At 38.5% G+C, this 22,704-nt stretch overlaps 1 protein-coding gene across 1 annotated transcript in view; it reads right to left on the bottom strand.

The window, feature by feature from the left end:
• Positions 1-22,704, bottom strand: part of IL16 (interleukin 16) — a 167,970-nt gene that overhangs the window by 50,225 nt on the left and 95,041 nt on the right. The window contains exons 4-6 of the mRNA XM_069098690.1: positions 20,270-20,402; positions 14,755-14,863; positions 4,534-4,676 (exon numbers count right to left, since the gene is read on the bottom strand). Coding sequence (XP_068954791.1) covers positions 4,534-4,676; positions 14,755-14,863; positions 20,270-20,402 — 385 coding nt within the window. The remainder of the gene's footprint in view (positions 1-4,533; positions 4,677-14,754; positions 14,864-20,269; positions 20,403-22,704) is intronic.

Genomic DNA, 22,704 nt, shown 5'->3' with positions numbered 1-22,704 from the left:
TCTATCTATCTATCTATCTATCTATCTATCTATCTATCTATCTATCTATCCATCCATCCATCCATCCATCCATCTATCCATCCATCTATCTATCCATCTATCTATCAACATTATTCATATGTCTTCTTCTGTACTCCAAATCCATCACCTTTTGTAATGGAGAACATCTTTCATTATCAGTTCATCATGAATGTTTATTGTATTAGTCATAGTTATTATAGCTTTCAAAGTTGTTTTGTTTTTCAGTGTTGCTGTTATTATATAAATTGATCTCCTGGTTCTGCTCATTTCACTCTTCACCAATTTACAAAATTGTTCATTTTAATGATATTGATCTTATTGCATCAATTGTTCTTTTAACCTGCATCAGTTCATATAGATTTTTTTCCATTTCTTTTAAAAAATCATTTGAAATCATTGATTTCCTCATTTCTTATAAAATAATAGTATCCCATCTCATTCATATACCACAGCTTATTCATTCAGTTCTCAATTTATAGGTATTCCCTTAGTTCCCAGTTTTTTTTGTTTTCACAGAAAGAATTGCTATAAATATTTTTGTGTATAAAGGCCTTTCTTTTCTTTCATCTGTTTTGGATGTAAGATTAGTAGCACTAAGAGCCAAAAGTCATACTGTTTGGTAACTGTTTGTGTACAATTTCAAATTGCTTTTCAGATTGATTATGCCCATTCACAGGTCCACCAAAGGTACATCAATGTACCTTTTTTTCCCACGGCTACTCCATCATCTGTCATTTTTCTATCATCTTTGCCACTCTGATGGCTATGAGGTAAAATCTCAGAATTACTTTAGTTTGCATTTCTCTAATTAGTAGTGTTTTAAAGCATATTCATATGGCTATTGGTTATCTGGGTTTCTTTCCTTGTAAACTACCTGTTCATATCCTTAAACCATTTATTAATTAGGGGAATGTCTCTTTTTCTTATAAATTTGAACCAGTTTCTTATGTATCTTGGAAATGAGACCTTTCTCAGAGAAACTTGCTTCTAAGGTTTGAGTTTTTCTCATTTCCCTTTTAATTTTAGCTTTATTGAATTTGTACACAATTTTTTAATTTTATGCAATCAAAATTATCTATCCTATCTTCTATGATGTTATGAACTTTTGTCCTTTTGATAGATCTGAAAGGTAATTTTTACCATGTTTCTCAAATGTGCTTATGAGATGACTTGATTTCTAGGTAATGTATCTATTTGGGAGCTATCTTTGTATAAATTGTGAGGTACTGGTCTAAATTTAATTTCTCCCATATTGTTGTACAAAATTGTACCAAAGGTTTGGGGGCTTGGGGGGTCAATTTCTACTAACTTGTACTAATCAAAAATGAGTACATATTTAAATTCAAAAGGAAGCACATCACCGTGAAGAGAGAGAATAAGAGGTGTCAGGAAACTTGACTCTGCTAGCTATGTAACTTTGGACAAGTCATTTAATCTCACTGAATCTCAATTGTTTCACCTGTGAAATGGGACTAATAAGATCTGCTTTGCATCCATCACAGGGCTGTTGTGATTATTAAATGATAAAATGTAGGTAAAAGCACTTTGAAAGCTGTAAAGCTTAAGCAATAATAATTATTAGTGCCCTAAGCTTAGGATTCATGAGGTGACACTAAAGCTTTTAAGTCATACTTGAGCTCAGCTGCAAATGTGTAGATTTCTCCTTTTGTAACTGAGCAGAACTGATGCACAAAACAAGGCAATGTGGGGCCCATGCTGGGGTTCAGCTTCTGCATTTCCTGGGTGAGTGAGCAATGATTAAATAAGCAAGATGTAACAAAAGCATGATGAGAGTTGACTGTTGCTATGATTGGCAGCAGATAGCCAAGCAGTGCAGTCCCCATGACTCCAATACCATTACCAAGGCATGGATGCCATTCTTAGCCAGCCATAAGGCAAAAGCAGCAAATCGGAAGGCTTGATTTTCCAGGAATCTTAAAGTCTTGATAGCACGTGTTGTGAATTTTGCTCACTTGATTTAAAATAGTTTGACTTTCAGTTTCACGAGTTCTTTTTAAAAACTCACCTAGCATTCAAAGAATGTCAGAGCAAGTGAGAGTTCCTACAATGCAATAAAAGAGCATTCATTAGGCACCTACTAAGTGAAGAACATTGTGACGATGGGGGAGGGGTGTAAGGTAGTCCTATCCTAGTTAGCTAGGGGAAGAAGACATTAACACATCACTTTGGGGAGGGAAAGATAACTATAATAGATAGGTATCCGTTGCTGTTGAGTTGTTTTTCAGTCATTTTTAATTCTTCATGACCCCATTTAGTATTTTCTTGGCAAAAATACTAGAGTGATTTGTCCTGATAAGCACATTAGAGGAATATAAAAGTGAAAATGTAATATGATATCTGCTAGAAAAGGTTGCTGCTACCTGAGGACTGCCTAGAGGAGGGGGCATTTGAACTAGGCTTTAAAGAATAGGTATGAACTCAACAGCCAGAAGGAAGGAGAGAGGACCTTCCACTTACACAGAACAGTCTAAGCAAGGACACAAAGGCAGGGTGGTCAGAGAGCTGACTGAGTTTGCAGCTAGATGGTGCAGCAGATAGAGCATTGGGCCTAGAATCATGGAAACCTGAGTTCAAATCTAACCTCAGACACTTAACTAGCTGAGTCAATCAATAAAAACTTACTAAGTACCTACTATGTACTAGGCACTGTACTAAACACTGGAGTTATAAAAAGAGTCATTAAACCTCTCCTGGCTTCAGTTTCTTCAGCTATTAAATCAGGATCATGATAGCACCTACTTCCTAGGCCTGCAGTACAGATCAAATGAGATAATAATTATAAAGTGCTTAGCACGGTGCCTGTCATTTGGTAGGCATTTAATTAAAGTAGGTTCCTTTCCCCTTCATTTCTACTGCTTGAATGAAAGGAGGGGTGTGATATTAAAAAAGGCTGGAAAGGGAGATATACTGTAATGGGGATGGCCTCTGACCCTTAATGGGCAACCACAGTCATGACTTTGGCAGAGATGATGACGAAAACTCCATTGAGGAAGACGACTGCAGTCCTGAATATCTGACCTCAGTATTTCATCAGGCAAGCATGAACCAGGAAGGATATAGGTGCCATAGGAGAAGGAAGATGGCAGATAAGGATAAGGGAGTCATTAGAGTGAATGGATCACAAATGTTGCAGCCTGGTGGAGACAGAAGAGTAAGAAACAGCTGAGCAACCCAATGGTGGCTTGGGTATGGCATCAATCAGGTCAAAAAGCATTTATTAAGCACCTACTCTATTCCAAGCACTGTGCTAAACTCTGGAGATTCAAGTACAAAGAATGAAACAATCCCTACCCACAAAAAGCTTACATTCTGGTGCGTGTTTCCAGAGAGACAGTAGAAAACCATCCCCAAAAGGGTCAACATTACTCTAAATTGTTTCCCTGAGACCCGAGGGAAAGAAACTGAAGGGGCAATTGGTACCAGCCATTACAGTTTTATCACCAGTGCCATGAATCTGAACTGACTCTGTCTTCTCCCATTAAGTTGGGGAAGCAGAGGGAATGGAGGGAAATTTGATTATCATTTCCCTGGTGGTGAGCAATCAGAGAAACTTTACCATCAAATCTTATTGTTTCTACCTCTATATTTTATCTACATCCCCTTCTCTGCACTCACACAACTGCCACCAACTGCCACCCTTGTGCAAGGCCTCTTCACCTCTTCCTGGACTTTTGCAGGAATTTTCCAATTGATCTCCCTGCCTCAACTTTCTCCCCATTCCAATCTATCCTTCACATGACTGACAAAGTGATTTTCCTAAAGTACTAGTCTGAACAATTATCTCTCCCTTCACCAGCTCCAGAGACACTCAATAAATTCCAATGCTCCAGAGAAAACTAGTGAATAGATATATAGAAAAATTTTACATACACATACATGTACATATGTGTATAATACATGCATATACATATATACATACACATACATATTTGTGTCTAATGGTAGCCATCTCTAGGGTGAGGGGAAGGAAGAAAAAAGAAAAAAAAAAGAAATTTACATGATCACTTTGTTGTATGATTGCAGTTTTGTGTGCAATTATATATTTTGTACCATGTTATGGAAATGCTTTTGTTCCATTAATTGAAAATAAAATAAATTTTCAAAAACTCCAATGGCTTCTATTGCTTCTATCGTCATCCCTACATTCCTCTATTTGGTACTTGCAAACTGGCTCCATCTTATCTTTGATGTCCTACAATTCCTTCCTAAACACTCTACAAATTGGCCTCTTCTCTGTCCTTCACATATGGCATTCCATCCCTCATATCTATGCTTTTTCTCTGGCTGTCCTTCATGCCTCCTTCATCATCACCATCTCTTAGAATTCCTCTTCTTTCAAGATTCAGTTCAAGTACTGTCTTCCATATGAGGACTTTCCCAGTTCCCTGAGCTGGTAGTTCCTTCTCCCACCATTTTGTGTTTTATCTGCCCTGTAATGCCTGTATGTGTAGATGTTGCCTCTCCTTCAAAATACAGACTTGTGAAACTTACTGTAGTTTTTCCTGCTGAGCAGTCCAGTTGCTGGGAGAGTGACTTTCTGTTGCTATAAAGAGAATAAGGTTGTCTGTCTCTACAAGCAGCAGATTTTTTGGACATTGGGAAATCAATTTCACCGATCCAGTATGGATTCACACCTAAGCCATGAGAGGAAAGAAGAGGAAAATATGTCAATGAAAGAGTTCTCTCGACACATGAAGTTGGGTGAAAACATTCCATCTCAACTTACCTATTGCTTTCCCATTCTCGGTTATGAACCTTGAGGTAGTCTGTTCCTCTTGCACAAAACTGAATCTCTTACCTCTTTATCTTTGTAAAGGTTTTTCATGTCTAAAAAGTACTCCGTCATCATCTCTGCCTCCTATAATCCCCACCTCCCTTTAAAACTAAATTCAAAGAACACTTCTTACAAAAGGATTTTCCTAAGCCCTGGTTATAGATGCTCCTTACTTTTTGACATTATTTTACTCTGTATAGTTGTTGTAGGTGGTACATTGGATAGAGCATTAGGCCTGGAGTCAGGAAAAACTGAGTTCAAATGTGGCCTCAGACACTTATTAGCTGTGTGAGCTTGGGTAAGTCATTTAACCCTGTTTGCCTCAGTTTCTTCATATGTAAAATGAACTGAAGAAGAAAAACCCCAAATGAGGTCATAAAGATTCAGATATGACCAAAAAATGAATAAATACATAACAAAGTATCTTTTGTACCATTTGCAGTAGAATATAACATCCAGAGGACAGAAAGCATTTCAAGGAATTTTTTTTTCTGTCTGTATATCTCCCCATCAATCACAAAGTCCTGAACAAGTGTTTAAGAAATATTTATTGTTGGATTAGTTAAATTTTTCTTCTTTCCTGGGGCAGGGATATGTGTAGGGGACAGGGGACAGATAGGGTTGGAATAAAAATAGCCAGAATACCTAGTGAATCCATAGATATTAGGAAAATAAGCACACGTTCGCGTGCACACATACACACACACACACACACACACACACACCACCACCACCAACCTGGGTGTATATTCTTATCTGGCTGACTTCTGCTTGATTCATTCAGAAATGATAGGGAATAGGGAGGTGCCCATGATTATTCAGAAAATTTGTATAGACCTCCCTTGTGACTTGTTTGTTATGTCCCAGAGTCAGAATCAGAGACCCAGAGACCCTCTCTTAAGTGGTATATAACATTGTTTTATCTTTTGCTTAATATCAATTAATTATAAACCTCTTTTAATAGACTTTTCTTATTCCCACAGTTGTTAATACCCAACACCTGCCTCTGAAAACATTTTACATTTATTTTGTATATTTCCTATATCAGTGGATGGAGCTCCGGGTGTGTAGTCAAAAAGACCTGAGTTCAAATTTGACTTCTGACACTTACCAGCTGTATGACCCTGAGCAAATCACTTAAATACTATTTGTCCCAGTTTCCTTTCTTTCCTTTCCTTTCCTTTCTGGACGGGGAAGGCAGGGAGATTTTGGTAAAGAGACTTGCCCAAGGTCACACAGCTAGTAAATGTTACGTATGAGGTCACATTTGAACCCAGGTCCTCCTGAATCCAGGGCCGGTGCTCTATTTGCTGTGCCACCTAGCTGTCCCATGCCTCAGTTTCTTCAACTGTTAAATGGGGAAATAACCACACCTTCCTCCCTGGGTTGTTGTGAGAGTCAAATGAGAAAATATTTACAAAAGCACTTAGCACAGCTGCATAGTAGGCACTTAATAAATGCTTATTGGTTAGTGGAAACAAATAAAATGCTTGTTTTATATCTCCTAGCACAATGCTTTAAACATGTGCTTAATGAATGTCTATTGAATTAAATTAGTCAAATTTTCCCTCTTTCCCAGGACCTCTTACTATCTTTCCAGTCTCCCTGTGTTTGACTCCTCTTCACACATTCCACTTTAGACATTTATATTGGCTTACTTGCAATTCCCCAAACATACCACTCCAGCTCCCTTCTCCATGCCATGGCACTAGCTTTTCTGGGTGCCTGGAATGCTCTGCCTTCTCAGCTTTACCTCCTGTTTCCCTAGCTTTCTTCAGGACTCAGCTTAAGTTGTACCTTCTTCAGGTGACGTTCCCAGGCCACCCCTCCCCCCCCAGGTCCCTCAGAAGGAGTTGCCTGGTAGGAGAGGGTTCCTGCAACTACATCCTTCTTGAAGAAAGTGACCACAAAAGGAGGATGAGTTCAAGTCCATGTCTATCTGACAAGAAGATGTGAACCTTAAGAAACTTATGAAAACAGGGCATATCTAAGGTTGTGAAATGCCTTTTTAATAGTCCCACTATGTGTGCTGGATTTTAATGTTTTAAGTATCAACTTCCAAGGAGAAGTCATAGGGTTACTTCTTCATACTTAAATTTGTCAGGGTACACTTAGATGCTTTTCATGTTTTAAGCATGTCTTTTCTGTGGAGGAAATAAATAGCTGTCCTATACTGACACAGTAGATAGAGCACTGGGCTTAGACTCCAGAAGATCTGAGTTTGAATCCAATCTCATATACTTACCTGAGTAAGTTACTTAACCCCATATTTATCTCAGTTCTCCACCTATAAAATGGAGACACATGGGAGAAAATATGGCAAACCACTCCAGTATCATTGCCAAGAAAACCCCATGGAACAAGTTCATGGGTTATGAAGAGTTGAACACAATTGAATGACTGAGCAACAAATACCAAAACTTCACTGCACATTGGTTACTTTTCTATTTCCTTTTTGAGGAGACCTTGGATATGGGCCAAATTTAATCTTTAAGTCATTTTTTCCATACCTCTAGGGTGGAGACATAAAGAGCCAAGAGTATGAGAAAAGAGCTTAAACTTTCTTTTTAGAAGCCAGGCTCCCCCCAACATGAGCCCAGTCAGCATGAAGCCAGAAGTAGCATCCCATTCGTAAGAAAGAGCAAGTCCACTCTCCCTCCTTCTACATTGGCCCAATCGAACCCATTGTTGCACAAACACCCACATCTATAACAAACATATAATATGGCTCCTGTCTAGGAGTCCATATTATTTAGTCGTTCTGCTTGACTAAAGAAAATAATAGGCTTTGCAAAGAGCTGGCTTTAGGGTTTAAACCCTACATGGTATGAGGAACTGTCTTACTGGGGAAGCAATAAATTGAAAGGCTACAAAGGGGAAGAAACTATGGTGGGGGAAGGAAGTCTATTGGACTAGATGACCTAAAATCTTCCAGTTTTACCATTCTACATTTATTAGAGAAATAGGCAATGATAGTCTGCATAAAAAAGTGAGTCTGAACAAATACATTACTAGGTATGAACAATTTCCATTAAAATATTTTCCATGGTGAGAGCATAATTTCTTTTGGGATAAATACATATTTGTGAGGCTGAAATAGAACCCTGTCTTTAAAAAAAAGATTTATGCTCAGAGGTCGGTAAATACAAATATCTATGACTTGGCTATTTTTTAAAAGGATAGAATATACTAGGTATAGAAAAGAGAGCAGAGCCCCAGTTTAGCGTCAGCCTTACCAAGGTAATACAAGGCCTCAGTTTTGTAAATGAAGCCACACTGGCCAAATATGACATTGACACTCAGTGGTATTTGTTGCCAAAGATGTAAGCATCACGTTGTTTTCACCATCCCATCTGTTGCCTAAGCAAAAGAGAAAGGAAATTCAAGACAACCTCCTTCCCTTAGCTAGAGGGACTAACGGGGAAGAAGGGGGATGAGGGGTTGACTCTTGAGATGTCTGGGTGTTATAAATACTGAAGCCATAATAGGAGGAATCTTGCCTAATCTGAGCAGGCCACCAGCAGGGCTGTCTGTAACAGTCTGGATACACTTAGCAAAGCTGGCAAACTGCTCCCAGAAGTCAGCTTACTCCAGGTGTGTGGTCGTCTCCAGCTTCCTCTCCGTGTTTGATCTGTCTTAGCCAGATCCCTGCACCCAGTCAAGGATGGCTATGGGAGGAAGCCAGAAAAGTCAAAGAACTAATAAATAAATGGTGATTTCTGGATATGGCCCTCTACCCAAGCTACAAGTCATGGGGGAAGCATGGCATTGGCCTAACTAGAAGGGAAACAGACTCTAATTTAGCCCAGCTCTGAGCAAATATGCTACTTGCAAAACTCCCTCTTAGAATCCCTATGTTTCCCTCAAAAATCAGATCAAACACTGACTTATATTGGGACCTTTTCCTCATCCTCTCCCCAATTGCTAGTACTTTTGTTCTTTACTCATTTCATTTATGTCTGACTCTTCATAGTCATAGTCAACCCCCATTTGGATTTTGTATTTTTTGGCAAAGATACTAGAGTGATTTGCCATTTCCTTCTCCAGCTTATTACAGATGAGGAAACTGAGGCAAACAGGATTAAGTGACTTGGCCAGGGTCACACAGCTAATAAGTGGATGAGTCTGGGTCTGAACTCAGGTCTTCCTGACTCCAGACCTAACACTCTGTCTCCTGTGCCAGCCTTCTACCTTCTAGTACAATCCTTTCTCAAAAAAAAAAAAAATCACCTTATATATATTTTGTACATACCTAAGGATGTATAGTTTCTTTTTTCCCTCCCAATTGAATGTAAGTTCTATGAGGGCAGGGACTCTTATCCCCAGTGCCTAGCACATAGAAGATACTTAATAAGTGTAGACTGATTATTGATTATACTAATGAGAGGTATTTTTTATCTCTATTTGAAGGGGAGCTACTGTGTAATCAAAAGAACATGGACCAAAAAAAAAAAAAGCATGTGGTCTTCACCCCAGCTCCATCACTTACTAGTCATATGACGTAGGTCAAATCACTTCTCCAAACTTCCCTTTCCTTTCCTTTTCTGTAAAAGGGAGATAACAACACCTGTCCTGCTTACACCACAGAGTTATCTTGAAGAGTAGATGAGATAATATAAACATGAAAATCCCTTTGTAAACTGTGAAAAGGATTCTACAAATGTTAGGCATTATAACATCTGTGGTCCTTCCTCATGAGACACCAATGAAAAGGTTTCTTTGAACACTCTATTGACCCCAGCCCTTCCTAACTGGGAACCTATCTTCTTTTATCTCTGTCCATTTAAATAAAAGAAAATAAAACAGATTGCAGGAGACAGGAGATGAATCAATTAATGCAGATTACAGGAAACAAAAGGCAAACCAATTAAAATAATGGAATAGTTTGTGGGATGACACTATTCATGTGAAGGACCAAAATTGAAAATATCCTAGAGCACTTTACATCAGGAAATGAGAAATTATTTTAGAAACCAGGTTAAAATTTTCCACTTGGGTCATTTTTACTGCTTTTGCTTAAGGTGATTTCAGTGTCATTGGCTGCTTTCATTAAATTAATCATTGTTTTGGTGTTTCCCTCATGCATAGAAAAGGGCCATTAGGTCACAGAAAAGACAGGTTGGATGTAGAGTTTCATATTTTTCATTGAATTCTACAATCAATCCATCAACAAGCATTTATTAAGGGCCCTTCTATGTCCCAGATATTATATATTATATTATATAATTATTATATATATATCATTATATTATATTATATTATATTATATTATATTATATTATATTATATTATATTATATTATATTATATCCCCAGATATGGGGATACAAAGACAAAAGTTAAAATCTACCCTCAAGGAACTTACATTCTATCTAGGAAAGCAAAACATACACATGGAAACATAGATACAATCTTCATAGATTTAGCTTTTTTATATTTCATCCCTTAAATTACTAAAGACTAAGGGCAGAGGACTAAGAAATGGTTATTGACTATAAGGGCAGCAAAGTCCTGATACTTGTTAGCTATATGACCCTGGCTAAGTCATTTAAAATCCCTATGCTTCAGGCAATTCCCCCCAGATTTGTCTTCTAAATCATTGTGTTGGAAGGAGTTTACCCCACTGTGAAGAAACTGTAGCTTTCTGCATGTTTTTGTCTTTTAGCAGCTTACCCAGCTTCATGACTGTCATGTAACCATGGGGTCATCTTGAGGGGTACAGTCTCTTTGGGGTAACCCACCAAAATTTTTTTTCTCACCCCCCACACTATATTTCTATGTAAACTATTCCATAATTGTTCCTGGGACCAATTAGAGAAGATTCTGATCATCTTGTGATGGGGTTTAGGCATATTCTAAATCTCAACAATTGCTTCCTCAAATGATATGATTAGTCTAATGGTGTTAAAGATCTCTTGAAATTTTAATTCAGCCACAGATGACTGAAAAGTTAAAATTGTTAGGGATAAAGGTTCACATTTATATAGTATTTAACATTTTGCAAAGTGCTTTTTTATAAGGCAAGCAGATCAAGTTGTATTATGTCTGTTTTGCAAATGAGAAAATTGAGACTCAGGTTAATAACCAGTCCCACAGTAAATGGAAGAATTCGGTCTTTTAACTCCTGGAGAAGCATCAAACATCGATATCCACTCTAACATCTTATGGCAATGGGAAGAAAAAAGACAATTTTGTAAATGTAACTATATGTAAGTCATTTTTAAAAAAATGTTATGTTCATTGTTACTCCTAATACAGGTCCCAGTTGTTATCAATTCTGCTTTTCCTTCCTGAGGTCAAATCCAAGTGGAATGAAAATATGACTAAAAAAAAAAAGGGCAGCTACCTGGGTAGTATTGAGGGTAGAGCGCTTGGTCTAAAATCAGGAAGATTTGAGTTCAAATCTGATCTCAGACTTTACTAGCTCTATGACCCTGGCCAAGCTACTTAACCTATACCTGCCTTAGTTTCTTCATTTATAAAATGGGAATAATTATAGCATAAACCTCACAGGGCTGTTCTGAATTTAAAATAAGATACTTATAAAGGGTTTTTGAGACCTGAAAGTACTATATAAATAATAGCCTATCATCACCATTGTGTGAGAAATGCTAATAATTTGGTTTCCACAGATTCTATAGCAACAATGAATGTTGCAAAGACAGATGTTACAGGGACATGCAGGAAGGTGTAAATCAGGATGGGGGAAGGAAGGGCAGAATAACCCTATCCAATCATATAGCTGGAAGAAATCTATAAGTTCCTCTTGAAGGGGACCCAGATTGAAACTGGATCAAACTGACCAGGATCAAGGGATGGTCACCAACTTTTTACTAATATGCATGCTTAATTAGCCCTAACTAGCTTTAGCTAGCCTTACACACCCCAAATAGAATTAGAGCCTCATTATCGGAACTTGCAACCCGTGTTAGCCCATATTCAGGAGGACAGAACACTTTGAGGAGTAACATGCAAAGGGTAGTCCAGGAAGAGGGACATCTTGTTTGAGGGGAGCATGATGTGGGCAGTTTGGGAGGCTGCACCTACCAAATGTAGGAAATTGGAATGAAAGCAGTATAAAAAGGTGAGCATTTGTCTGAGTCTCTGTACTTTCCATTAAGGGAGCTAACCATTTATTCAGAAAAAATAAATGTAAAATAAAGGTAATGAAAACCTTCCAGACTTTCCAATGAGTATTGTTTATTCCTAGACTAAGGATGTTTCTCACAATTGTTATTTAAACATTTTGTATTAAATGCATTTTAACGTTTTTTTTTTTTCCTATTGAGAGTCACTCTTTTTGTATGTTGCAAAAGGCAAGCAGTGAAGGAGAGGAAACATTACTTTCAGAGGAATAAGGAACCCTGCAATTACATATGATTATGTATGCAAAAAAGTATAATTTCCTTTCCATTTTTTGGTGGCATTTAAATAGAGCCCAAACTCAGTCCAGGCTGTCATGGCTTTGTTCCAGAGCAACAAACTGAAAGGGTACTGACATAACATTCAATAACATAGAAACAAGGGAGCTTAGCACCTAGGTAGCAAAGTAAAATAAAAAGCTATTGAATGTCAGGTCTTTCTCTCCCAGTAACTCTTCCAGCCAAGCTCTCTCCTTACTGTCCTTTTCCCCCAACTACTTCCCAGCAGTAGCTTCTCAAGTCATGGGATCTTTGTGCCATGGGGTAATATCCCATCCCCATCCCCCACTTACCCAACTGAGTGTCAATGTCTTCCAACTTGGCCCTAGGCACAGTTTATGGTATTTGTGGAGGGTACAATAATGCCTACTTAAGGCTCCACAATTAAAACCACTGCACAGCCTAAGTTATCAAAGGGAATTGTATATAGATATCAAATGGTCAAAAAAATTGTTATGAATTTTGCTTGGAATCCCAGTGAAACTTGCTGACCTATGGTTTATAGGCTCCACGTTCTCTTTTTATGAAAAACAGTACAGTATTTACCCTCCCCCAATCCTATGGTATCCTTCCCATTGAAAAGATCACTAAGTGTCTCATCTTACAATTCTTTCTGTATTTGGGTACAGGTTTGTGCTGGAACCAGCTGGAATTTTCTTGCAGGAATCAATTGTCGAATTTTCAGTTTACACCTCATGAATCTGCAAAGGCTCCAGATCAGGGCTTGATTTATTGTTTTGTTGATAGACTACATTTAAGAAAGTTAGGGAGAAAATGTTTGTATAGATTAAATTTTAAAGTGTGTCCAGTTTACTCCCCCCACCACCACCACTTTTTGGAGAATCAGTTAAACATTTACAGGCACACCACTGCTTTAGTATATAATTTGTTTAGCCTGATGATTTTATGCCCAGGGGCTATGTAAGGGTGTGGGAGAGAGCTGGTCTCTTCACATTCCCCATTAAGGACAATTGCTTAGGCTGGAGGACTACAAGCACTCTCTTTCCTTAGTTCTTGACCCAAGCACTAGACCAAATTGGTTTAGATCTAGGATAATTTGGTCTCTATTGAGGGACAGGGTGGGAGGCTACATTTCCTCACAGTCAAAGACTGATTAACCCAGCACATATAAAACCCTGGGGAAAAACATATTTAAATAAGTTAAACCAGAAATAATATACCATTACACTGCACTTTATGGTTAGATAGTATATAAAAATATATGATGGTAGATTTTGACCTGGAAGGGACTTCAGAAGACTCAACTTTACACATGAGTAAACTGAGGTCCCATCTGGTCCCAACTGACTTGCATGAGGTCACCCACATAATGACAGAGGCAGGATTGGAACCCAGGTCCTCTGACTCCAAAGCTGGTGATCTTTCCCCAGAGAGCAAGTTTTCTCTCTGCCATAGGAAGATGTTAAATGGCTTTTCCAAGACTAAGCAGGTTCTAACAAAAAGAATAAGTTCTCAATGTGTTCCTCATGTCTGTAGCTCCTAAAATTCACTCTACTCTATCATGTAGCCTCTCCAAGGAAATGAGAATTTGAGAGGGCTTGGTACAAAACTACATCCATTCATTTAAAAAAATCCAAGATATCTCAAAGCATTTATGTGTCATTTTATGTAAAAGTAGTTACATATTATTGGTAAGCACCAATCATTGTTTACATCAAGTTTCCCAATTATGAGCTTAGTTGTTATTCAGTCATTTTCAATCATGTCCACCTCTTTATGACCCAGTTAGGGGTTTTCTTGGCAAAGATACTGGAGTGATTTGCCATTTTCTTCTCCAGCTCATCTTACAGATGAGTAACTGAGGCAAATAGGATTATGTGACTTGCACAGGGTCCCACAGCTAGTAAGTATCTGAGGTCAAATTTGAACTTTCTGACTCCAGGCCAAGTGCTTTGTGCATTATGGCACCACCTAGCTGCTCTCATGGGGAAGATAGCACCTTGTAAACCCCAAAGCTTTAAAGACATGAAAGCTGTTACCATTATTATCTTTGTGCCTATATTCTCTGGCACTCTGATGTGACATTTGACAATTTGCACACACTAAGAATTGGAGACCATTAACCTGATGGATGGCAAGTTGCTTGAGGTCAGAGACCCCTTACACTTCTTTGTATATCATAGAAAATTAGATCATAAAGGGACTTTAGAACTCATCTGGTTCATTATGTTATGTGGAAATTAAGACTGAGAGAACTGAAGTAAATTGTCCATACTAGGATTAGAACCTTTACTCCCAATGCAATATTTTCTACTACCCATGTCTACATGGAGTGAGAGAGAGAGACAGAGAAAAAGAGACAGAGACAGAGAGAGACAGAGAGGGGGTGGCTAAGAGCCAGAACTGGACTACAGAACACTGCAGGGTGCCTGCCTTTCCTAACTGTTGTGGAGTAAAAGCTGTAGTCATTCCCCAATAGTTATGGCTTTGTCACTGTAGAAGAATAGAATCTGTATTTAAACAAACAGAAAGCAAAACTCTTTGAAGTGTCACTTACTTGTTGAGTTACTGCGTGTCCTCTGGCCAGTGATTTTGGAATGCAGGAAACTGTTACTTTGGGCTTCTAGTTTACTGGACTTTTCTCTAGAGGTAGCTATCGAGGATTCCTACAAAATAATCCCAATATAATTTCAATCAATTGTTTAGAACAAGGTACTTGTCCTGCTTAGCTTTATCATAAAGCATACAATTAGATGTGACATGGACCAGGCAAGAAAAGGAGTCCACCAAGAAATCCATGTTACTTGTGACAATATACAGCTTGTGACCTTTCTGAGAGGATGCAGGTGAATAATCTTGTGTTTAGAGATGTCCGATTCCCATTAGAATGTAAGCTCTTTGAAAGCAGGAATCCTACTGTTTTTCATTTTTGCATCCTAAAGGTCTAACACATAAGGCACCTTACACTTAAGAAACATCTGTGGAGTTGTATTTGAAGAAGAAAAGCAACCAAACATACTTACTTGAAGAAAAGAGGCTAGCTAGGTAGCACAGTGGATAGAGCACTGGCCCTAAAGTCAGGAGGACCTGAGTTCAAATCTGACCTCAGACATTTGCTAGCAAAGTGACCCTGAGCAATTCACTTAACTCTGTTTCCCTGTTTGCCTTTTGAGAGAGAGAGAGAGAGAGAGAGAGAGAGAAGAAAAAAAAGAGCCCTAGACTAGGGATCTTTAGAATCAGTTTGGCTGAATTGAAGTCACTCAATTTAAATCCATTCCAAAAACTACTTAATTGGTGTATAAGTATGTGAGATATTGTGCTTTTACTATTGGTGGACTATGAGACTTGAGGCAGTCAAGTGAACCTTTCCAAATCTCTCCTTTAGTTCATAGGATTACATATTGAAAGCCAGGAGACATCTTAGAGGTGTCTCAGTTTACATATGGGGAAATTGAGGACCAGAAAGATTCAATGATTTGGTCAAGTTTGCAGATACAGTAAATATCAGAGCATGGTTTTCAAGAGACCCCACCTACCCCCCGAAACTTCAAACACTGTGCTCTTTCCACTAAAGCATGAATTAGCTGGCATTAGAAGCAAATGAAATAATCTAAGTGCTTTGATATATCCATATATATATGCATATATATGTATATATAACAAATTATCCTTATTATAATAATTATTTTAGCCATGTCATTTCAGATGTAGAAAAGTAAGCTGGAAGAAAAATATTTAGCATTTGTAGAGCATTTTAAGGTTGCAAAGATATACACATATATGCACATATGTACACATATACACACATACATGTGCATATATGTATATTTTGTTTGTGTGGATATGTGCGTTATATACATATATGCTATGTATATGTGTAGGTATGTGTAGGCATGCACAGCATACCTACATGTACATATGTATATGTACCTATATATGTTAATATTTCATTTGATCCTTACACCAACCCTGTGAGGTAGGTGCTATTATCCCGTTATGGCAGATAAGGAAATTGAATCTGACACAGGTTAAGTAACTTACCTGGGTCACACATCAAGTAAATGTCTTGGACAGTATTTCAACTTAGGTCTTCCTGATTCCAGGTTTGGCACTCTATCTATCCACTGAACTACCTGGCTGCCCCATATATCTATACCTATGCCTATCTATCTATATCCATATACATAAATCCATATCTATCTGTTATTATTGCATCTGAGCCTCATAACACTGTCAGGTGGGTGCTATTAACTCAATCTCATTGCCCTTCTGTGAATTGGCATTCCTTTCCATTGCTCCTGTAGCAACCCCCCAAAAGCTCTTCTAAGTTTCCTACCTGAGAACCAAAGGGTTCAATAGGGCGATTCCAATTTGGTCAGTCTCTGAGTCTATGAATGAATTCAGAAATAGCCTAGCACCTTCCATGTGGATTAGTGTGCGAGCCAGTCTGGGGGACTGGAGAGGAACTGGGGAATCACTTTCCTTTTTCAGCACCAGGTGGCACTACCAAGTCAAACAAAATTATCTATTCACTATAGTTCTGTGAATTTTTAAATACAGAATCAGTTTTAAAAGGCTTAGAGGAATATTTGACCATAGGTGATTTTTAGAACCATGTTCCATTAACTCATTACAGTTCAATCATCAAAGGGTCGATCCATGGTCTTTTATTCCTCTATTTAAATAAAATCATATAATCACAGAATCTTGTGCAGGTAGGTGGTACAGCGAATAGAGAGCTGAGACTGGAGTTAAGATGACCAGAATTCAAATCCTAGCCTCAGATACTTACTAGTTATGTGACCCTGGGTAACTCACTTATCCCTGTTTGCCTCAGTTTTCTCATCTGTAAAATGAGCTAGAGAAGAAAATGGCAACCCCTCCAGTATCTATGTCAAGAAAACCCCAAAAGAGATCATGGGGAGCCAGATATGACTGAAACTACTAAACAACAACACCAATAAGTAAATTCAAAGCACTGTGCCAGGGGTTGGGCATACCAGGAGAAAAATGAAGAACAGCATCTGCCCTCAAGGAGCTTACATTCTACTACTGTAGGCAGCTACAGACATTATTATCCCTATTTTACAGCTGTATAAACTGAGACTATGGCGATATTGAGCTACTTGACCTTCATATTAGTAATAAATATCAGAAATGAAATATTATAATAAATATATCAAATGCATGTCTTTCTGATTACGAGTCCAAAATTCTGCTACTCCCATTAGAACTCAGGTCTCCTTTCAACACTCAGTCATATAAATAAATACTCCCTTGTTCCACTTCTTCTAGTATAAGCAATAGTTTCTGTGGGTGAATAAGGAAATTGAATTTCAACTGCTACTTGTGTCCTACCTACCAGGAGCAAGAACAAACTAGGAAAATGAGGCATAGCAATCTGTTGTGCTAATATTGCCCTTGCTTGCAAAATTTCCTTTAAATATCTTTTTTCTTAATGATTATAAAGTCAGTTGAATTAATTTTTTAGCTTTTTTCTGGGTTAATGGCAAGTTTTTTTATAAAGTGAAGATATCAATCAATCAACAGACATTTGTTAAACCCTTACTACTGCGTGTTAGAAAGTGCACTAAGTAAAAATATAGTACAAGTCTGAAGAGCAGAAGGAAATTGATAGCATACCATAAAGACAGAAGCAATTACTTTACAATCTGTAAACAAAACTCCACTGTGAATGGAAAGGGGTTTCTTCTTTGCAATTATTCATTGCAACTCTGTATGTGAACCATTCCAAAACACTTGATGAATCACATAAAGGGAATCTGAGAACATGTGCTTGTGGGCCTTTAAGCTAAGGAATCTTATCTTCTCAGTATTGGTGACCTAGCCTAAAATAGGACCAAAAGATAATCAACCTGCATTTACCTTAAGCAGACAGGAGTTGGGGATGGTGGGATGCTAAGATCATAGATATAAAACTAGAAGGACTCTTTGGGGACATCTAGACCAACCTTCTCATTTTATAAATGAGGAAACTGAGGCCTATAGAGGTAACAGAGTTATAATTAGTTCTGCTGTATTTTTGGGCATGGGGAGAGTCTATTGATGAAGAGAGTATGAAATAGTGGGCAACATAAAGAACAGTCTAAGAGTGAGGGCCCTCGTACTAGGAAAGGTTGCAGACTGTCTTCCAAAGAGAGCGACTTGTACATCCATGAGAGTTGGAGGTGGAAGGAAGAAGGTAAGCCCAAGAAAGTGGCTTTATGGGGCCAGGCAAGAGAATTGGAGGTTTCCGCTGCACAGTCCAGGGACCTTGATAATAGAGCCCTGTAAGGGACAGGATTGTTCTCCAAATCACTAGAATTGGACACAAGTGAGGGAGTTTCCTATTCTGCACATGGAAGGACACCCCTCTGGATGTCAGTGAACCTAGGACAAAACCTGATTAGTCTCCACAAGGCTGCCAGGATGGAAATATCCTGCTTTGCACATAGAAGAAGAACACCTCTCTGGATGTTAGTGACCTAGGACATCCTTCAAAATTAACATTGGCTATATGAACTGAGGTTTTGTCATTGCTAGTGGTGACAGATTGTGGCTGAGATGGGAGGGAAAAGGAGGGCCTCTAAGCAAGTTTTTTCCCTCATCCTCCCCTGAGACAAAGCCTAGGTACAACTCTAAGAAAATGTAGTATTAGGGGAATAGGCTGGGACAGAGCTTATAAAGCTCTCACCCTGCAGATCAACCTGCAGATTGACTGCAGGTGCCCACTGGATCAGAACTATCCTATATGCCTCAAAGTGTCAAGAACTAGTCAATACTGTTTGAATTTTGCAACACTGCATTTTACCTGAGGAGATATAGCCATGGTATAAATTATCTTACTGTGTAATTCCTATGAGAAAGAAAGGTTACATTTTATCATGAACTGGAATGGGAAACAAAATAAGTTTAAACCATATCTCTTGAAAGTTTTAAGCCTCAATATAATACATAGAAGGTCTTCTGATACCTCCATTTGGAACAGGGAGGGTATAGCCAGTTGCCCCAAAGAAACACTGGTCAAGATTAGTAAGTTTATATTACAGAGGGCCTTAAAGCATATAAACTGCCTTATGTACACAACCTAATTTGGTCCACAAGATATCCCATGTGATATGGAGCAAAAATATCTTTGGGACCATTTTGTAGATGAGAAAACCAAAGCTCAGAAAGGTCTAAGAACTCCTCAGGCTCACACAGCTGGCTGGTAGCAAAGCTGAGATATGAACTCAGGTATTCTGATAGGATAGCTACTGTTCTTTCACCACATTACCCTGTTTTGGTCACATACATCGTGGTATAAGCTATTAGAACAAGGAGAAATCTGTTTCCACTTGATTATGACAAAAAAAACCTTATTTATTAAAAAATAAAAAAACCATATTTATTAAAAATATTTTACCCCCAGCACAGTGTTTTATGCATAAAATGAAATCACCCTATAGCAGAAAGAGCATTATACTCGGAGGAAACCTGTGTTCTTGTTCCATTTCTATTTAGCTGTGTGACTTGGGGCAAAGCATTTGGTCTTCTCTGGACTTCAGCTTCCTCCTCCAAATAAAAATGATCTCTAAGATTCATCCAGCTCAGAATTCTGGATTTATTCTTCAGCTGAAAGTAAGTCCTATAAGTTTGAGCTAAATGATGAGTGTGTCTAAGTTGCTACAGGGACCTCTGCCCCTCCTGAATTTATCATGTCAGAGAATAATTCAAAAGTACAAGCACTAATGGAGCAAAATGTCTGTCCTTGGCTCAGAGTGATGCCTGGTCACATTCATGGAAAATGTGCTTTGGATGGAATAGTCATACATCAAAGAGTGAGTGCAGGATCCCAGCAAACACGTCAACACTTTTATGCTTTCCACAGACACAAAGGTCTTCTATTCCTTACTTCAGTTAACACTGGCTATAAGAACTGAAGTTTTGTCATTGCTAATGGTGACAGATTGTGGCTGAGGTGGGAGGGAATGGGAGTGCCTTGAAACAAGGTTTTTCCCTCATCCTTCCCCGGGACAAAGAAGTCTCAGGTTTAGGTAGTTGTCCTGTGGGTCTATAATTCCTCTGCTTACCTTATTAGCAATCCCTAAATTGACCAAGCCCGTTGCTGATTGAATGAGAGATTTCGATTCCTGTCTGGAGAGCTCCTTAGGAGATTGTCCATTAAGTGTCAACAGCTCATCTCCTGGTGCTAATCGGCCATCTCTAAGAGTGGGGAAAAAAGCACACCATGATTCCCATTGGATCTACATAGTGGATACCAGAACTCAGATGGTTGGGATTCTTGATGGCTTATGTCATGTTAGACTTTTTTTTGTGAATTCATAGGTTTAGAAGAGAATAAAATAATTCTACAGTTGGGAGGAACTTCAGAAGCTCTCTAGTCCAACCCTTTCATTTATAGATGAGACAACTGTTAGGTGAGCTGCCCAAGGTCACACACATGACATAAGAGACATGATCAGAACCAAGGACCTATAACTCCAGAGCCAGTTTTCTTCCCATTGTATCCTGCTGCTCCCTATTTTGAGAGGTAAGCATAGTATCAGAACTGGAAGGGATCATAAAGGTCACCTAGTCCAACATCCTCCTTTTACAAATGAAAAAAAAAAAAACTGAAACTGAGGAAAGTTAAGTGATTTGCCCAAGGACATATAGGTAGTAAGCATCTGAGACAGGATTTGAACCCACATCCTTTGACTCCAATGCCTATATATTTCCATGCTACCTCCCCATGTGGATATTCAGACACTGAGGAAGGAATGATAGGACTTTTAGACTTTCCAGGTTAAATTTAGCTCAAAAAATTAGCCATTAACTATTTCTTCTAGTATCATGGCACTGTCTATACCCTAGTCAAACTGGGCCATGGAACAATTATTCAACTCTATTCATTAAAGCTCATTGATCAAGTCACTCTCTTCAAATTAGTCACATAGCAACCAGTACTAATCATCGAGACAGCTGAAATGAATGGCTTAGCCACATTTCAGGCTAGTGAAAAATAAGATCATAGAATATTAGAGCTGATAGTGACCCTAGAGTTAATCTAGTCCAACCAAGGGTATATGCTTGTAAATGCTTGATGACCCCCTCTCCGTGGGGGTTGGAAGAGGGGAAACATGCATAATATACTTTGAAGTTTTATCTGCTTTATTAAAATTTTTCCATCACTTTCTTAGGTCTAGACAATCAAAACAATATATCAAAGCCTGATTTGTAGCATTTGCCATATGAGGACATGAAGGCAAAGTGATTGGAGGTAGGGTAGGGGAGAACTTATTAGCAATAGATCTTGGGTTAGGACCCAGCCATCTGTTCCTATTCCAGTTTTATAACATACCATGCTATAAGTGGTATAGCCATTATGGAACATCAACAGAGAGCATGCAAGGTTACTGTCCATTTCTTCTTTTAATCAAGGTAGTTTAAGCAAAATTCTAGTCCTGAGGTAGAGACACAAATAGGACCTCTCTTCATTCTTTCCATGATCCAGTCCATTTTGTCCTAAAATCAGAGACCAGCCCAGTTCCCAATACAGATGTGTTCTGCTTTGAAGAAAAGCAGTATATCCAAAAGCCAAAACATACCAAAAGGAGAATTGAAGAATGATTATTCACTTTTATATGGGAGGGCTTATCCCATGATTCCTTTCAAGTGTGAGCTCCCGGGAGATCACATAAGTATTTGTTTACAGAACTACTTGACAGCAGAGATCAAGGGGCAGAGAGATTTAAAGCTAAATTGCCAGGAATCCCTGCCAAAGCTCAGTTCTGCTGCTTTCCCTTCCCACACTCTACATGGGCTGTTCCCTGATTTCAACTCTGCCCTCTCCCATCTCTGTGTATTTACCCAGGATTTCCCCCATGTCTATCTAACATGTATTCTCTTCTACTATGTATCTGCTAAAGTCCTCTTCTTTCCATTCCCTCTCCTCTGTGAAGCCTTCCCTTCTCTTATCACATTTTACTTTATGTAATTAGAGGATAGAGAGCTGACCTCAGTGCCTGGAAAACTTGGATTCAAGTCTGGTTTCTGACACATACTGATTGTGTGGCCCTTGGCAAGTTAGTGCTCTAGACAACTCTCTAAGACTTAAAAGTCACAGAGAAGGTGCTGACCTAGAATGGAAATTGGGGTATTCTCATCTGGGAATTTCTTCTATCAATGAAATCACAAATCCAGTCCCTATCCCCTATCCTTAATGCCTTATCCCTTTATTATAAGCTAATTTGAGGTAGAGATAGCATCATGTTCACCTTTATATAACATAGCATAAGTACAACATCTGGCATATAGTAAATTAATTAGTCTATTGAATTAATATGAAGATAAAGCATTGCCAAAGTTATGTATAAGGCTATGGAAAAACTTTGCCACCAAACAGTTGTGTGGTCTTTGATGATTAATTTGCCCTATTTGGGCCTCAGTTCCCTCCCTGAAGCTCAAACATTCTGTGACTCTCTATTGCTAAGACATACCTGTACAGTAAACCTAATGCTGTTCT

Source organism: Petaurus breviceps, unplaced genomic scaffold (assembly GCF_028583685.1).
Source record: "Petaurus breviceps papuanus isolate PSGF00001 unplaced genomic scaffold, PetGlider_PUasm1.0 37, whole genome shotgun sequence".
NCBI lineage: Eukaryota > Metazoa > Chordata > Mammalia > Diprotodontia > Petauridae > Petaurus > Petaurus breviceps.
The sequence above is the reverse complement of the archived record's forward strand: the minus strand, read 5'-3'. Positions and strand labels throughout refer to the sequence as shown.